The 17,914-nt window shown below is 41.2% G+C and overlaps 1 protein-coding gene and 1 pseudogene across 2 annotated transcripts in view; one reads left to right on the forward strand and one right to left on the reverse strand.

Annotated features, from left to right (window-relative positions):
- The window catches only part of LOC309661983 (proline-rich protein 11 pseudogene), a 367,415-nt pseudogene that overhangs the window by 334,334 nt on the left and 15,167 nt on the right, over window positions 1-17,914 (reverse strand). The gene's annotated exons all lie outside the window — the stretch shown is intronic.
- UGDH (UDP-glucose 6-dehydrogenase) overlaps window positions 9,511-17,914 on the forward strand; it is a 30,011-nt gene continuing 21,607 nt past the window's right edge. The window contains exons 1-2 of the mRNA XM_082464284.1: window positions 9,511-9,805; window positions 16,613-16,781. Of these exons, the coding sequence (XP_082320410.1) occupies window positions 16,620-16,781 (162 nt within the window). The 5' untranslated portion in view covers window positions 9,511-9,805; window positions 16,613-16,619. The remainder of the gene's footprint in view (window positions 9,806-16,612; window positions 16,782-17,914) is intronic.

Genomic DNA, 17,914 nt, shown 5'->3' on the forward strand with positions numbered 1-17,914 from the left:
AAGTTCCCTTCTTATGAAACTATATATGTTAGCTTTCAGTAACTAAAAGACTAATGGCATTTTAAGCAGCCTACGCCTTGACTAAGGAATACAAGCTATGTGACCCTTGGGCGGCCTACTTAATTTGGAGCATCACTTTCCTCGTTTATTTGTCAGATATAATACTACTTTACACCAAACTGAAGTGAGAAATGAAATGTGTGTAAAAATGCTTTGTAAAGCCTTAAATATTGTTATGTAAGAGCCTTCACCATCCCAACACACACACATACACACAACTCTTCCTTTTCAAAACCTTTGTATGGAAACTATGGATTTCAGACACTTCCACTGAATTTCCATTGGAAGGAATTCACCCTACTAGGACTAAACAATGGCACCTTTAGGAATATGGAATGTGAAAAACAGTAAATATTAAATATAATATCACAGTTTCCAATCAATAGTTTTAAATCCTTGGAAGGTAAACTGGAAAGCAAATTTTGACTAATAAGTGAACAAATCCATTGCAAGAAAAGCTAAAGAGCAAACTATTAGAGCAGTGGTTCTCAACTTTGGCTGCACACTGCATTCACCTAGAGAGCGTTAAAAACCACTGACGCCTTGACCTCAGAGATTCTAGAATGGGGTTAATTGGTATGAAGTTTGGCCTAAGCATCTACAGGTGATTCCAATGGCAGCTAAGGGTGAGAACCACTGACCATAAAGAATGTTAAACCTTGTGCTTAGTTCTAGAGATGAAAAACAAAATAGAAACAAAAGTGAAAATTAATCATTTCCTTCATTCTAATTGATTTCTATGTATGGGCAGGGAATTCACTGAAACCTTGAATTCCACTGCAGCAGAATTGTATTTTATAGTGATATTTAACAGTTTTTCCTGATGCCTAAAAATAACGCTTTTTTATTTTGCCAATTTTTTTTTCATGGGTGTGAGGAAGGGAGATGTCATCCTTCAGGGATGGCTGTAACAGAGGCCTGTTCAGTTAATGTGAAGATTCTGTGTTTTTTTGTTTTAAAAAAGCCATGAAACAAAAACACCACTGTCATAAAAAGGAATAAAGGTAAGATTATTACTTTGTAAGGAGTTGGGTCAAAATTATGTTAATAGGGTAAATAATTCATTCTTCACATAACTAGGATTTATGATCTTCAGAAAAAACGAATTCTCATGGTGGTAAGATCATTTGTTTTTAGTCCCTGTCATCAAGAAGTTTATACTCTATTTACAGGGGGCAGACAAATACAAAAGCTAACAATATTATTTCAAGGACTGCTAATTGCTAAAGAGAAGTTAAAATACAATCAAGGTAAAAGAGCTTTCTGAAGAGATGATATTTGAGTTGAGAACTGAATGATGCAGCTATGCAAAGATCTGGGCAGTCTTCCAAGAGAAACAACAAATACAAAGGCCCTGAGACTGAAACAGACGTGACATTTTCAAGGGACCAGAATAAGGCCAAATGACTGGTACAGCATGAGATCAGAAGTAAGGTCTACATCTTGTAGGATCTTGGGATCCAAAACTTCGGGGAATTCCCTGGCAGTCCAGTGGTTAGGACTCCATGCTTTTACTACCGGGTGCTGGGTACAGTCCCTGAGTGAGGAACTGGGATTGCACAAGCTGTGTGATGCGGCAAAAAAAAAAAAAAAACCCAAAACAAACTGAAGACTTTGGATTTTATTATGAGTATAAAAGCCATTAGGGCAGGGGGTGGGGGATAAATGATATGATTTATGACTTATAATCTCACTCTGGCTGCTGTGTGGAAGATGAACTGTGCATCAAGAATGAGGCAGGAAGCCACTGGAGTCCAGATAAGAGATGCTAGTGGCTTTGAGTAAGGGTGTGGCAGTGCGATTATAAGAAAAGATCAGATCTGGGATATATTTTGGAGGTAGAGCCCGTAGGTCACAGTGATGGCCAGCAAGGAATGGGAGGGAAGAGAGAAAACAAGAATGGCGTCTAGTTTGGGGGCTTGAGCAACTCGGTGATCGATGTTAACAGATTGAGATGAGAAAGGTTTATGGTAAGGGAAATGAAGGGTGAGAAGGAACAGATTGGAAGCAAATATTAGTTTGGATACAGGTTAACTTACTGGAATAGAGACTCCAGTGGCTTAAACCAGATAGACTTAAGTTGTCTTTCATGTAACAGCTCAAAGATATAAACAGTCTAGGGCTGATGTATTTGCTTCAGGTATTCAGAACTCAGACTCTTTCTAACTTGTTGCTCCACTGACCTCTAGAGCAGTGGAGCTTCTCAAACTCCTGGTCTGTAGTCCACCCAATGTTGTCCTTCTCTGCATGGTCGAAGATAGTTCCACAACAACACCCATCGGGTCAGTGCTCCAGCCAGAGGGAAGGAGGGGGAGGAAATATGGAGGGCCTGCCTATTTTAGGGTTTGTCCTGAAAGTTGTACATATCCCTTCTGCTCATATCCCCTTAGCCAGAACTTCATCATATGACCATACCCGAAGCAGGCTAGACAACGTAGTCTTCATTATGGGAAATAACTGCCTAGCTAAAATTTGGGAATTCTATTACTAAATAAGAAAAGTGTGGCTATTGGGGTCAGATGGCAGTCACTGCCACAGAAAAAAACAATACTTCAATGTTGGCTATGACGATTTTGAGTGCTAGACATTCAAGTGGAGATCTTGAGTAGGTAGTTGGATAGAGATGTGTGGAGCTAAGGTTCCATGATAAAGGGAGATACATTAAAAGCCAACGAAATACAGATAGTATTTGAGTCTTTGGGACTGGATAAAATCACGTAAAGAGACAATAAAGACAAGAGACGAGAAAAATGGATCAATGGAACAGGGTAGAAAGGCCAGAAATAAACCCATGCTTATATGGTCAATTAATCTACAGCAAAGGAGGCAAGAATATGCAATGGTGAAAAACCTCTTCAAGGGGCTTCCCTGGTGGCACAATGGTTGAGAATCTGCCTGCTAATGCAGGGGACACGGGTTCGAGCCCTGGTCTGGGAAGATCCCACATGCCACGGAGCAGCTAGGCCCGTGAGCCACAACTACTGAGCCTGTGCGTCTGGAGCCTGTGCTCTGCGACAAGAGAGGCCGCGATAATGAGAGGCCCACGCACCGCGATGAAGAGTGGTCCCCGCTTGCCGCAACTGGAGAAAGCCCTCGCACAGTAAACGAAGACCCAACACAGACAAAAATAATTAAATAAATTAATTTAAAATAATTAAAAAAAAAAAAAAAAAAAACCTCTTCAAAAAATAGTGTTGGGAAAACTGGATAGCTAAATGCAAAAGAATCAAACTGAATTTCTTTCTCACACCATATACAAAAATTAACTCAAAATGGATTAAAGACTTAAATGTAAGATCTGAAACTATAAAACTCCTAGGATAAAACATAGGCAGTATGATCTTTGACATTGGTCTTAGCAAAATTTTTTTGGATCTGTTTCCTCAGACAAGGGAAACAAAAGCAAGAATAAATTGGACTACATCAAATTTTCCAAGCTTTTGGAAAATTAGAAAACTACCAAAAGGGCAGCCTGCTGAATGGGAGAAGGTATTTGCAAAATATATATATGATAAGGGATTAATATCCAAATTATACAAAGAATTCATACAAGTCAATATCAAAAAAACAAACAACCCGATTAAAAAATGGACAGAGGATCCGAATAGATGTTTTTCCAAAGACATACAGATGGCCAACAGGCACATGAAGATGATCAGTATTACTAGACATCAGGGAAATGCAATTCAAAACCACAATGAGATACCACCTCACACCCGTCAGAATTACTATCACCAAAAGGCAAGAAATAACAAGTGTTGGCAAGGATGTGGAGAAAAGGGAACCCTCATGCACTGTTGGTGGGATTGTAGATTGGTGCAGCCACTATGGAAAACAGTATGGAGGTTCCTCAAAAAAATTAGAACTGCCATATGATCTAGCAATTTCACTTCTAGGTATTTACCCGAAGAAAACAAAACACTAATTTGAAAAGATATACGCTCACTAATGTTCATTGTAGCATTATTTTCAGTAGTCAAGATATGCAAGCAACCTAAGTGTCCATTGATAGATGAATGGATAAAGAAGATGTAGTATATGTACAACAGAATTTTACTCAGTCATTAAAAGAAACAAAAGGGAATCTTGCCATTTGTGACATGGATGAATCTAGAGGATATTATGCTAAGTGAAATGAATGAGTCAGAGAGACAAATACATATGACCTCACTGATATGTGAAATATAAATAACAAAACAAAACAAAATGAAAATAGACTTACAGATACACAGAACAAATGGGTGGTTGCCAGAAAGGAGGGAGTGGGGTGGGGGCAGGGAGGGGAAGCAGGGGGAGCAGTTATAAATAAGCCACAGGGACGTAATATACAGCATAAGGACTATGGTCAATAGTATTGTAGTAACTTTGTATGGGAACAGATGGTTACTAGACTTGTGATCATTTCATAATGTATGTAAATGTCAAATCATTACGTAGTACACCTGAAACTAACATAATGTTTTATGTCAACTATATTTCAATTAAAAAAGAAAAAAGGAAAGAGAAGAGAAGAAATCCCAGGACTGGGACTTGTGGTACTGCAGTATTTACAGCTCTGGTCGAGAAAGAGAATCTGGCAAAGTAGACTGAGAAGGAGCACCTAGTGAAAGAAGAAGAAAACCCTGTGAGTGTAATGTCTTGGAAGCCTGAAAAGAAAGTAAATTTCTAGAGGGTGGAGGGCTCAATGGTGTCAAATTCTACTGAGAAAAAGCATGGGATGGAGAATTGAACATTTTGACAGAAAGGATTCATGGTGAACTTGATAAAAGATGTTTTGTTGGAGTGATGATGATGGAAACCCAGCTGGAGTAGTTGAGGAAAGAAATGGGAGTAAAGAAGGAGAGACAAAGTATAAGCAACTCTTTGGAGGGGGTTTACAATGAATGGGAACAGAGAAATGCGGTAGTGACTTGAGTGGGATAAGGGTCTAGGGAGAGAGGGAGAGGTTTTTATTGTTGTTTTAAGATGGAAGATAAGAGTGTGAGCAGAGTTGTCAGGGGATACCCACAGAGCCCCCTCCACAGTGATATCACCCCCTTATTGGCCTCAGCACCAATATCATCATGTCTGACAGGAAGACCCACGGAGATCTACATGTTTTTGCCAAGGCTCCCTCAAGCCTACCTTCCTACTCTCTCCCTGTACTCATGGCCTGGCTGTGATAATTGGCCTTAGAGACCATCTTGATTAATCCTATCATGTCCTATACCCTTGTTTGTATTGGCATCCATAAGTCCAAGACTCCCAGGCCATCACTCAGCCATTCCCCCTCAGCTGATTCAATCTCATACCCTTCCTCATGCCCCAAAACTCCTAAACTCAAGGGTCATCATCAGCAAAAGCTCCATATCTTCAACCTTTTCTCTGAACATTCCCTTCACCAAAACATGGCATCTCCTAAGGGCATTGACTCTCCCATTGCCCTCTCAAATGGGAACTATTTTCTTTTCCAGACTATATAACCAAAGAATGTAGATGTAGAGTGCACTTCTTCCCAGTTCCTCGTTTTGGCTGACAGGTTATCGCTCTCTCCTCCCTAAAACTCACCAATTCTTTTGAAGCTCATGTTGTCAGAGTACTCCACTTGATAACCTATCTTTCATAGTCATTTATAGACCTCTGGATTACTCCTCATTCCTTGAAGATTTTAGCACTGGACTTTCTGCTTGTCTTTTTGACACTCTTCCTATGGTGATTCCGATATCAATATCCAAGTAAACAACCCTTCCAATACTCAGTCCCATAATGTCTCCTCTAGTAATCTTGTTTTCCACACAACTAGAGCCATCCACTCCCATTGGCAAATCCTAGACCTATAATTTCTAACTTTATTGCTTTTATATTCCTAAGATAATTTTGAAAAATGGCATACTATCTTAAACTTTTTTTCCTTTTAGAAGTGCAATGAAAAGCAATCTTGATGCTCTCCCTTAACATAGGTTCATATGTGTCCCTCCCACTTCAATAACCATACTGTTGATGGCATTTAATTCTTTTTTCTCTATTTGGCCAAAATACACACAGAGGCAGAAGGGGGTCTAAGCCTTGATTTGTACCTTTTCACCTAAACTTACTTGGTTCCATCTGTGAGCAAACCAAACAGAATCTCTACTCCAGATTCAAAACTATCTTCATTTATTTTAATACACTTGTTGGGTAAAGCCACTAGTAACAGCAAGATTATAATGCAAAAACTACAAGAGATTTTTTAAGACTTGCAGACAAAAATGGATAGCTTCAAAGGGTTAAGAAAACTACAATTCCAGCTGCTGTCCTTAGTGCCAGAACCAGTGTGATTAAACACCTTCGAAATTATGGAGAATGGCTCTGATTTTGGTCAATGCTTAGCATATTTTAAGTTGACATTTAATATGTTTTTATATATAAGTGGGTATAATTTTGTTAATAAAAATATTAAACATTATATACGATGAAACCTACAAGTGGAAAAAGTATTTTAAGATTTGATATAGCTAAGTTGAACTACTTTACTGAATAAATCCTGTAAATTTTATCCATGTCAATTTTATCCAGTATCTCTTGAAAATTTTCATAGTCCTGCAAAATACTTAAATTGTTTTTAAAATAATCAAGGTCACAAATTTATATGGCACCTGCTGTTTGGAATTCAGAAAATGCCCAAAGTGTCCTGTTTCTAACTCTGAACTTCAGCCTTAACAAAAATAAATATAAAATGAGGAAAGAGATTTGAAGTGTCTTGATTAATCACTATAAGAGACTTCCCCCAAATCAGAATTCACTTCATCCCTTTGTTTGGCACCCAGAATTTTACCCCGGATAATGAATCATAGTAAGGTTTTGTTTGAGTAGAATGTAAAAGTCTTTCTTTTGTAAAATGGACTGTTCTTGGGCAGATCAATTTTGGGAAAGAATACCTGTGGAAGTTGAGCTAGAAATTGATTCCCTTAAATATATCTGTGCAAGGCAAAACTAACCTTTACTGTCAAGCCAAGATAGTGTCACCCTTGGTGTGAGATGGGGGAGATGGGGGAGGGGTATAACTTTTATTCCCTGATCATCTCTTGAGTCTGTTCTTTGCTCTAAATCTCCATGACTACTACCCTGGACATGCTGCTTCTAATTCTTGATGACTATAATTAGCTCTGAATTGCTCTCCCTACATTCATCCTTTTTATTCCTCTAACCACCCTCTTTGTTTCCTCTAGTTAATACCTATGTTTCCTTTAGGAGCTTAATTATCAAAACTTGAAGAAGCATCCCTGACCTACTATGTTGGATACTTCTATTGTGAATTCCCACAAGACTATGTGTCTCTCCTTAATAAAGTTATAATTTTACATGTATCTGTGTGATTGATGTTCCCCATAGAGAGTAAAATTTACGAAGGCAGGGAATGTATCATTCTTTTCTTTTTTTTTAAAGCTTTTCCCTTTTTAAAAAAAAATTTATTTATTTATTTATTTATGGCTGTGTTGGGTCTTCATTGCTGCTCACGGGCTTTCTCTAGTTGTGGTGAGTGGGGGCTACTCTTTGTTGCGGTGCAGAGGCTTCTCATTGCGGTGGCATCTCTTGTTGCGGAGCACAGGCTCTAGGCGCGCGGGCTTCAGTAGTTGTGGCTCGTGGGCTCTAGAGCTCAGGCTCAGTAGTTGTGGTGCAAGGGCTTAGTTGCTCCACGGCATGTGGGATCTTCCCGGACCAGGGCTCAAACCCGTGTCCCCTGGATTGGCAGGCGGATTCTTAACCATTGCATCACCAGGCAAATCCCAGAATGTATCATTATTTTATTTTTTTAAAATTTATTTATTTAATTAATTTATTTTTGTCTGCATTGGGTCTTCATTGCTGCTCACGGGCTTTCTCTAGTTGTGGCGAGTGGGGGCTACTCTTCGTTGTGGTGCGCGGGCTTCTCATTGTGGTGGCCTCTCTTGGTGCGGAGCGCCGGCTCTATCCAGTAGTTGTGGCACACGGGCTCAGTAGTTGTGGCTCGCGGGCCCTAGAGGGCAGGCTCAGTAGTTGTGGTACACAGGCTTAGTTGCTCCGCAGCATGTGGCATCTTCCCGGACCAGGGCTGGAACCTGTGTCCCCTGCATTGGCAGGCGGATTCTTAACCATTGCGCCACCAGGGAAGTCCCTGTAATTCTTTTTAAAAAAAAATTTTTATTATAGTTGATTTACAATGTTGTGTTAGTTTCAGGTGTATAGCAAAGTGATTCAGTTATTCATATATATATATATATAATTTTTCAGATTCTTTTCCATTATAGGTTATTACAAGATCTTGAGTATAGTTCCCTGTGCTATACAGTAGGTCCTTGTTGGTTATTTACGTTATATACAGTTGTGTGTATATGTTAATCCCAAACTCCTAATTTATCCCTCCCTCCCCTTTCCCCTTTGTTAACCATAAGTTTGTTTTCTATGTCTGTGAGTCTACTTCTGTTTTGTAAATAAGTTCATTTGTATCATTTTTGTTTTAGATTCCACATATAAGCAATATCATATATTTGTCTGATTTACTTGGCATGATAATCTGTAAGTCCATCTAGATGATGTAATTCTTAATCTAAGGAGAGGAAATAAAAAGTCATAACTATGCTTTCTTTAAATGTGACGTTTAAGATGACCTTGGAGTGGGGAAACAGGAACAGAACTGCTCTCACTAAAAGTGGGAGACTCCATACGTTAATTTCACTTCCTCTTAGGCGGCACTTACATCTTGCATGCTCTCTGCTATATATCATGCACAGACATCTCAGATCCCGAATTTGGCAGAAGTATTTGGAAAATGTGCCTGGAGGGCTGTCCCACTTCTCTACCCAGGGATCAGGACGGGGATCACTAACTGGTCCAGTCATGACGGGACTCAGCATCCTTTTGACGTAAGGCGCCTCCTTCCCAGAGGCGGCGAGTCGGAGGTAATCTGACTAAACCCTGGGCCGCGGGCCCGGAGGGTGCGGCGGACCCATGGGCCCGGAAGGCGTGGGAGTGGAGTAAGCCGCTGGCCACGTCTGATCCACAGGGTCTAGGGGGCCGAAAGACGAGGCAGGCCCTCTAAACTGCTGGGGAGACCGGAAAGGGGGCCTGGACCTTCCGGTCCCCCTGGGCCGCAGCCCCAGAGTATGGCTGACCTGGCGCGCACGCGGCACCACCTCAGCGCTGTGAGGCAGGATGGGGACACAGAGAGGGAAGCGGGGGCCAGACGGCAAGAGCGGGCTTTGGACTACCGGGAAACTACAACCTGACCTAGGCGTAAGCAGGCACCTAGACCTCAGTCCTTAGCCGACCCGCGGCGCACGCAGCTCTGCCCAGCGCCGCTCGCGGCAGGGGCGGGGCCGCTGAGCTGGCCTGAGCGGATTCGCCCAGGCTCGGCCGGGGGTGGGGGGGGGGGCCCGCCCGGGCCCGCCCCTCCCAGCGACGACTAGTCACTCCCCCGCATCCACCGCCCCTGGGCCCGGCAGGAAATAGGGGCGGGCCCCGGCCTACAGTGGCGGGAGGGGGAGTAGGGGTGCAGCGGAGGGCACAGGCCGGGAGGGCTTGGCTGCGGGGGAATGAAGCCTCCGCCTTCTCGGGTGGAAACCTTTAAATACGGGCTCGGGCCCGGGACTCGCGGTGAGGTGCTTGGCAGCCCGAGAGGGGTGTGCGCTGAGGGGAGAGCACACGGAGCAGGGCGCGAGTGCTGAAGCTGCGGCTGCGCGGCCCAGAGCGAGGAGCTGTCCGAGCGGTCGGGATTGGAGCGGTTACCGCTGTCTGTGCCTGGAAGTGGGTAAGCGCCTTTCCCAGGCTGGCTCCGCCACCCCGTGGGGATGCTCCCGGGTCCCGGCGGGATGTGGAAGGAGCCGGGCGGGGTATGCGCGCTGCTTCCAGTCGCTCCCTGCGCTCGGTCCCAGGCTCCCAGTGTCACGACCCCCCGTCTCCTCTTTTGGGCTCTGGGCGGGAATAGTCTTTTGGATCTGCTGCCCTGGAAGAGGGAGAGCTTGGGCTTTTAATTCAAGACTCGCGAGTCTTCCAACCGCTTCTCTTTCTGCTTCTGCTTTTCCTCACTTTCCGACTTAAATGAGATTTCCCTGGCGCCTCTGAAAGCCGAACGTCCACCAGAGGAAGTGGTCCTCTGGTCAGGGACCCCATTTTGGTCTCAAAATCATAGTCTTTTGTTTGTGTTTAGAATCTGCTCACATGGAGGGCTGCTGCTTTCCTCACGTCGCTGGTCTCCCTTCTTAAGAAACTAAAGAGCAAAGGAACCAGAGAGCCCTTCTGAAGGCGAAATCCTAAGACATTCATTCTGTCGTGACATCTGTATGGGCTGTCCTGGAATCCATTGTTGGCCGTCACACTATATAATGGCTTTATTTCATGTTAGGGAAGGCCTTTCTTGGGTGCTTCAGGAGATTGCGTTTGTGTGAGACCTTGAAAAATTATGCCTCTTTATATATAGGAAAATAATTGAGTAAGGTCGAGAATTCTGGTATATAGAAAAGAGGGATTCACTGGTAGGGAACTTTTCAGGGATATACAGGGGAATAGCTGTTCATTGACTGCCTGCCCTCAAAGACACAGTGAGTCTTTGAGTTTCTTCAAATCCCCTGTGAAATGGACAACAGTAGTCTGGTCTGTTTCTTGGGAGATGCGGGGAGCGGGGGGTGATTCTGGAAATGAAAGAGGTTACTGTCTGCTCTGATATGTGCTTGTTTGTGCCGAGCATCTGGTTTAAGGTAAGGGATAGACAACTCTGATTGAAAGGATCTCATTTCTTCTATTGCTGTACTACTCCTTTCTCCAACATAAAACCTGTAACCAATAAGCATAATCCATCTTCTCTCTTGCTATTTCCACAGCTTTACATGATACCCTTTAGATATGCGGTTAACAGTCTTTCTCACTGATTAAGTATTTTTCCCGGGTCAGGCATCTGTTAGTATTTAATTTTTGGAAATGTCTAAGATGATGTGTGAAGTTGATGTATCCAGCTATAACGTCCATTGCCTTAGATACTGGGTAATTATACAGAGTATACTGAAGAGGGGTGGAGGTGGAGGGATTATATTCAGTTTAGATTGTAATAGGAGCTTCGCTCTTTGTTAACCGCATCTTTTAGGTTGAAATATTGATCTGAATTTGTAAAATTTTAGATGAAAAGTAGTTTTGGAATGGCCTGGTTTGCTGTGACTTTCCCAAAATACAGAGGTAAAAACTCATTTCAAACTGACTCATTCAGTAAGCAAACATTCCCATTTCCCTGACAGCACAGTAGAGGGTCAGAAGGTAAATAAAGTAGAAATAGAAAATAGAATCAGAAGATATCTGTGTCAGGCAAAGTATATCACTAACACTGTACCAAGCTCCATATTAAAGCTTATTGAAGATCTTGTTGAAACTTCCAAGTGGTAATTTATTTGGACTTGCACAGATTGTACATCTAGCTTCTTCAGTAATTTTCCCATTGTCATTTGCGAGCCATACTTCATACCTCATATGAAAGAGCAACGCAGGGGTACCCTAAAACACATGCAGTTCTATACTACAGACCCACCTGCCATCAATAGTTTACCCCAGCTGCCGTCTGAAAGGCAAGCTGAATATGGCGTGGCAACCAAGGTAGATAAGAAGTAACTCTGAGAAGACGTGCTGAAGTTCTACCTAAAGAAGAAAGATTGATAGGATTGTGGACAGTGCAAAAATACTCTGATCGAGCATCTGAGATAAAGATATTCAAATACCAGTCTTCATCTCAAAAAGATAAGCCCTTATTGAGTTACTCATTCAATTAATATTTATTGAGAGCCTACTGTTCTAGGTGCTGAGGTGAACAGCAGCAGAGAAGTGTTAGCCTGTGAGTACCTTATAAAACTCTTGAGCCCAAGAGTTCATCATGGGCTCAACCCATGTTCTGGTTCACCCATGTTCTGGCTGAGACTGAGGGCGTAGGCTGCCCTTATAACCTCTTGGCTATGGATTAAGTGGTAACACCACAAGATCCTCTGGTCCAAAAATCCTTTGAGATTTCACTTTTTAGGTATTCCAGGTATACTGGTTTTGATTAGAGAGGCCACCTGTCCAGTAAGGGGTTACTGTGAGTGGTAGTCCAGGTTCATCAGTTCAGGACTTGATCTTCAGCCTTGCAGATCTGGAAGGTTGATTTTTGTTTTTTCCTCCCGCAAACCTAAGGGTTAATGAGGCTTTAGGTAACTTATGATGACTAAGCTCATAAGAGACTGATGGATACTCTAGAATGGAAACTTGCTATTACAGTAGGGAAACTTTATTCCAGTGTCTGGAATACTTATGTCTCAAATCCAGGCCATCCCTTTCTGTATTATGATTCCTGGCAATCTGAACTCATAAGGCGTAGTGGAATCAGAACAAAGAATTTGGGGGGAATATGCCATCCAAGCATTGCGAAAGCTTTTTTCTTGCCCCACCTCTCTGAAACCAGAAAACTTCTGACTTCCAGATTCTGTGTCACTCTTTAGAAGCGCTGAAATAAACACTGTGTCATTCTTATTCATATTCTTTTTTTTTTTAATTAATTATTTTGGCTGCGTTGGGTCTTTGTTGCTGTGCATGGGCTTTCTCTAGTTGCGGCGAGCAGGGGCTCCTCTTTCATTGCGGTGTGCAGGCTTCTCATTGCGGTGTCTTCTCTTGTTGCGGATCACGGGCTCTAGGCTCGTGGGCTTCAGTAGTTGTGGCATGGGGGCTCAGTAGTTGTGGCTCACAGGATCTAGAGCGCAGGCAGGCTCAGTAGTTGTGGCGCACGGGCTTAGTTGCTCCGCGGCATGTGGGATCTTCCCGGACCAGGGCTCAAACCTGTGTCTCCTGCATTGGCTGGTGGATTCTTAACCACTGCGCCACCAGGGAAGCCCATCATTCTTATTCTTTTTTTTTTTTTTTTTTAAGACTTTTTCCATCTTCTTATTCTTAATGCCCCTTTTCCAGGCTCCAAGCTGATCATTCCCTTTGCCCCCTCCCCCTTTTTTTTCTTCAGTGGAGTTTATTAGATTTTAGCTAATACATGAATGCCTTGATTGTTATGGTTACTTTCAGCTGTGTTACCTGAAGTTATTAAATTATAGCCTCATGGATTTTTATGGTCATGCTTTCCTGAAAGGGTCATTCAAGATCCACTTCCAATTCATTTCCACCCTGAGACAATTATTACCTCTCACTACTTCTTAACACCCACGTTTTTGTGCAACTAGGCAGATCTCACTTCTTTGGACTCATTTCTTTTTTTTTTTTTTAATTTATTTATTTTATTTTTGGCTGTGTTGGGTCTTCGTTGCTGTATGCGGGCTTTTCTATAGTTGCGGCGTGCAGGCTTCTCATTGCAGGGGCTTCTCTTGTTGCGAAGCACGGGCTCTAGGCGCACGGGCGTCAGTAGTTGTGGCGCGTGGGCTCAATAGTTGTGGCTCACGGGCTCTAGAGCGCAGGCTCAGTAGTTGTGGTGCACGGGCTTAGTTGCTCTGCAGCATGTGGGATCTTCCCGGACCAGGGCTTGAACCCGTGTCCCCTGCATTGGCAGGTGGATTCTTAACCACTGCGCCACCAGGGAAGCCCTGGACTCATTTCTGTATATAAGTCCTTATTTATTTCCTTCCTGTCAACTGGAATGCCCTCCCCACTTATCTTTCCTTTTAAATCCTACTCATTCTTTAGGCCAAGCTTAGATTTTACATTTGCCTTGATATAGATACTTTCTTATTTTGATTTTTCCGCCCTCTGGACTTTAACCCTCATTTTGTCATTTAATTGATTATACTGCCTTGTGTAATTTAACCATATTACCTGGATGCAACTAACTCCATTTTATCTTTTAAGTCAGTTTAAAAGTCACCTTCTCAGAGAGTCCTTCTTTAACTACCCTAACTAAAATAATCCTTTCCCCACATAAAATCTTTCTCTTTTAGCTACATGTTTATTTCCTTTATGTGGAATTTACCACAACTGCCATTATTTTGTTTGTGTGCTTTCCTACTAGAATATAACTATGTAAAGGTAGGAGCTGTATCTGTCATGTTCACTATTGTATCTATAGTACATAGAACAATAGTGGCTGTTATATAGTGGGGTCTTTAATAAACATTTTTCAATTGAATTATTCGCTGAATAAATTGTTAAGTACTTGAGTGTCAGGACCTATGTTATTCTATGGCCAAATTCTCTGCTGTGGCCACACAGTAAATCCTTAAATTGGGAATATTAATTTTTCATGAATGAGAAGAAGGGAATAAGCCTGAAGCAAGTTGAAGCAATTTTTCTGAAACCAGATGCCAAGACTTGTCTGCTGTAGAGGTGGGGACAGCAGCAGTGAACGCTGGAGACACATTTTTGGTAAGCCTGCTCCAGGCCAGCTGTCCCTCCCACAGGTGGGAGCTTTTCAGAACATCCGGCTCAGTCTTAGCCACTTAGCAATCCCAGTGCAGTCTATCTCCCCATGCTTTCTCCTCATGTATAGGGCACTTGAGGCCTGGAGAGTGTGAAGGGCAGAATTGAAAAGCAGAAGAAGGGTGAAGAAAGATATATGGTTGCTAAACGTAAATTTTTCTAGGCTCAGTGTTTTTGCTAAGGTGAATCTTGGAATTCTAATAAAGAGGTTGCTTGTAGAAGCAAAGTAGAGGGTAGCGAAGTAGATGTGGATGGAGTAGGTGTGTGGCTTCTGAGTGTTTACCTTGTTATAGAGATTTAATGAATTTTTTTTTGGCCTCACTGCCTGGCTTGTGGAATCTTAGTTCCTTGACCAGGTATCGAACCTGGGCCCATGGCAGTGAAAACGCCGAGTCTTAACCACTGGACCGCCAAGGAGTTCCCCAGATTTAATGTTTGAGTCATATGAATTACTACCTATTCAAAATAAAAATACATTTAAAATATTTCTTTGTATGTATAATGCTAAGAATATTTCTTTCTTTTGGGGAATCATTAGATTCCAAATTCTGTTCATATTTACTGGTTTACTAAAATTCCATTTCTTTCAGGTTATTAAAAAGTCATTAGAGGGAATTCCCTGGCGGTCCAGTGATTAAGACTCCGCTATTGCGCTGCCGGTGGGGGTGGGGTGGGGAGGAGGGGCTGGTTTTCGACTCCTGATCTCGATCCCTGGTCGGGGACCTAGGATCCCACAAGCCATGCGGCCAAAAAAAAAAAAAAAGTCATTAGAGATCAGACTCTATGAGTTGATATCTGCTAATCATAACTACTAAAGATCAATTTATAAGCCAGATTACTTGCTTATTAACACAGACCAGGATACTTGTATGGGTTGTCAGCTCATTCTCTTCCAGTTGGGAAGTCTACCCAGAGAACCAATGAAGATTAGAGCATTGTTTGATTAATACAGATTCAGACCAAAGGGAATTGGATCATCTTAATTATGTGCTTTGTGTATCTTTTTTCATAATAGGGATGTACTTGCCAGGCATTGTAATTAGATCAGCCTTCCAGAGTACCTTCTCTGACCCATGCAGGAATATACTAACAAATTCTTAAACTCTCTAGGACAAAAATTCTAAGAATCTTATCAGTTTGACAGTTCTCGTTATCATTACTGAATAAACTGAGATTCTTACATATAACTCAGTCCCTTGTCATTTTGATTCGAGTGAATCAATTCACTGGTTTTTGAAAAACCCATCAAAATCTGTGTAACAGCTTTGCTAACTACAGAAATTACTTTCTTTTAACCATCTCCTGGTTTCTGATTGAAGTTGAAATAGTTTAAGTTTAAGATCATTGTCCAGTACCTAAAAATGAATTGCTGAAACCAAATTGTGCGGGGAATATAATCTCAGAGGCCAATTCTGGACTTAGGAACTAATCTTTTTTTAAAATAATTAATTAATTAATTAATTTTTTTTGGCTGTGTTGGGTCTTCGTTTCTGTGCAGGGGCTGTCTCTAGTTGCGGCAAGCGGGGGCCACTCTTCATCGCGGTGCGCGGGCCTCTCACTGTCGCGGCCTCTCTTGTTGCGGAGCACAGGCTCCGGACGCGCAGGCTCAGTAGTTGTGGCTTACAGGACCATTTGCTCCACAGCATGTGGGATCTTCCCAGACCAGGGCTCGAACCCTGCATTGGCAGGCAGATTCTCAACCACTGCGCCACCAGGGAAGCCCCAGGAACTAATCTTCATATCTGTCATTTTAGTCTAAACCTGTTGTAAAGCTGACCTTTGTACACCAGCATTTAGTTAAGCAAGAATTGCACTGGTGTGTTCACCCTTGAATTTTCCCTCAGCAATCAAAGTTACCCTAGGGTGTTAGAAGATTAGGTGAGGTTTTATTTTGCTTCTTGACTTTCTATATTAGGTCATTATAATCTTTGTGACACTTCTTTAGTAATATCAGTTACTATAATTTTTTCCATGTTTCATGCTGGTACAGCTGAGAACAGGCTAGGTCATCCAGTTGGAACGTTATTTTTTTATTATCATTGTTTTCATAATTCTTAATGCGTGTGCATGTAGGAAATCTTTCCAGTATCTGTCACCTTGACAGTTTTTATAAAGGGTGATGAATGTGCAGTGTGATTTCTTTAAATTTTCTGTTCTCAATAGTTGGACGGTCTTACTGTTTCCCTTCTAGTACAATCATGTTTGAAATTAAGAAGATCTGCTGCATTGGTGCAGGCTATGTTGGAGGACCCACATGTAGTGTCATTGCTCATATGTGCCCTGAAATCAGGGTAACGGTTGTTGATGTCAATGAATCAAGAATCAATGCATGGAACTCTCCTACACTTCCTATTTATGAGGTAAACCATATTAAACAATGCTTTGTTCTTATGCTCTTTGTTTTCTTACTCTTTTTGCTAAGTAATTTACTTTTAATATAAAATTCTATGACTTCAACTGATAAGAAATTAAATGAAAAAACATAAATACACAATGTTATGAACATTACAATTATAATTATGTCAAATATGCCCAGGGAAAATGCCTAGAAAAAAAGTATATTGAATATTAATAATGGTTACATTAGTGGAGTGAGATTATGGGTAATTTTCTTATCTTCTCTACTTTCTAATTTTGTTTGTTAGTATGGTTACCATATGGTAATAGTACAATTAAAAAGTGACATCTGTAAAAATTTTAAAACTGTAGATGTTTATAATATTAATTCATGTAAGTATTATATTTTTGGGTGATTGTATTTATATCAGGTAAACCTTGGATGAATAAATGGTGTCTTTCATATTCAGTGTTTAGTATCACAAATTTGTTTAAATTGGAATTTAAAAATTTCTGTGAATTTAGAGAACTCATAGTTAGGAAAATATGCCTCTATTTTATTAAGCAGGGTTCCATTTTTAAAAATTTTCACTGTAAAATGAGTTCATGATATTATGCTTTTGACATACAGAGAAGCACTCGAAAATTTGAGGGTAACATTTTCTCTCCAACATTAATATATTCGTTTCTTTTTTTTTCTGAAAAGTTTTATTATTTATAAGACTCTTAGTCTTAAGAGTCTTATAACCATAGTCTTTAAGTGATCTTTAGAAGGGGAAGTCTCTGTAAGATAAATCTGCCTGCTATTTATAGACCTATGAATAGAAATCCATGAAAAAGTACCCATAGATTAGTAGCCACTTAACATCACAGATTTACCAATATCTGAATCAGACTTAGAATTTAAAAAAAAAAAGCCCTCTGTGTGTGTGGTAGCTTCTGTTTGTGCTTTACCCTTTCTTCTTCTACCAGATTAACTTCCCATAATAGTTATTTAAATACCTCAGTGTTATAGCATTTCTTTTCCTGTTATATAAATATAACACTACTATATTAGGTCTTGGGGAATTTTTAAAAACATTTTGGAAAGATAACTTAAGAGTTTTATAATTCTGATATCCATAAAAGGGCTGCAAGTCATCTGAAACCTTGTGAG

The sequence above is a fragment of the Balaenoptera physalus genome (assembly GCF_965194825.1).
Source record: "Balaenoptera physalus genome assembly, chromosome: 5".
NCBI classification, from domain to species: Eukaryota; Metazoa; Chordata; class Mammalia; order Artiodactyla; family Balaenopteridae; genus Balaenoptera; species Balaenoptera physalus.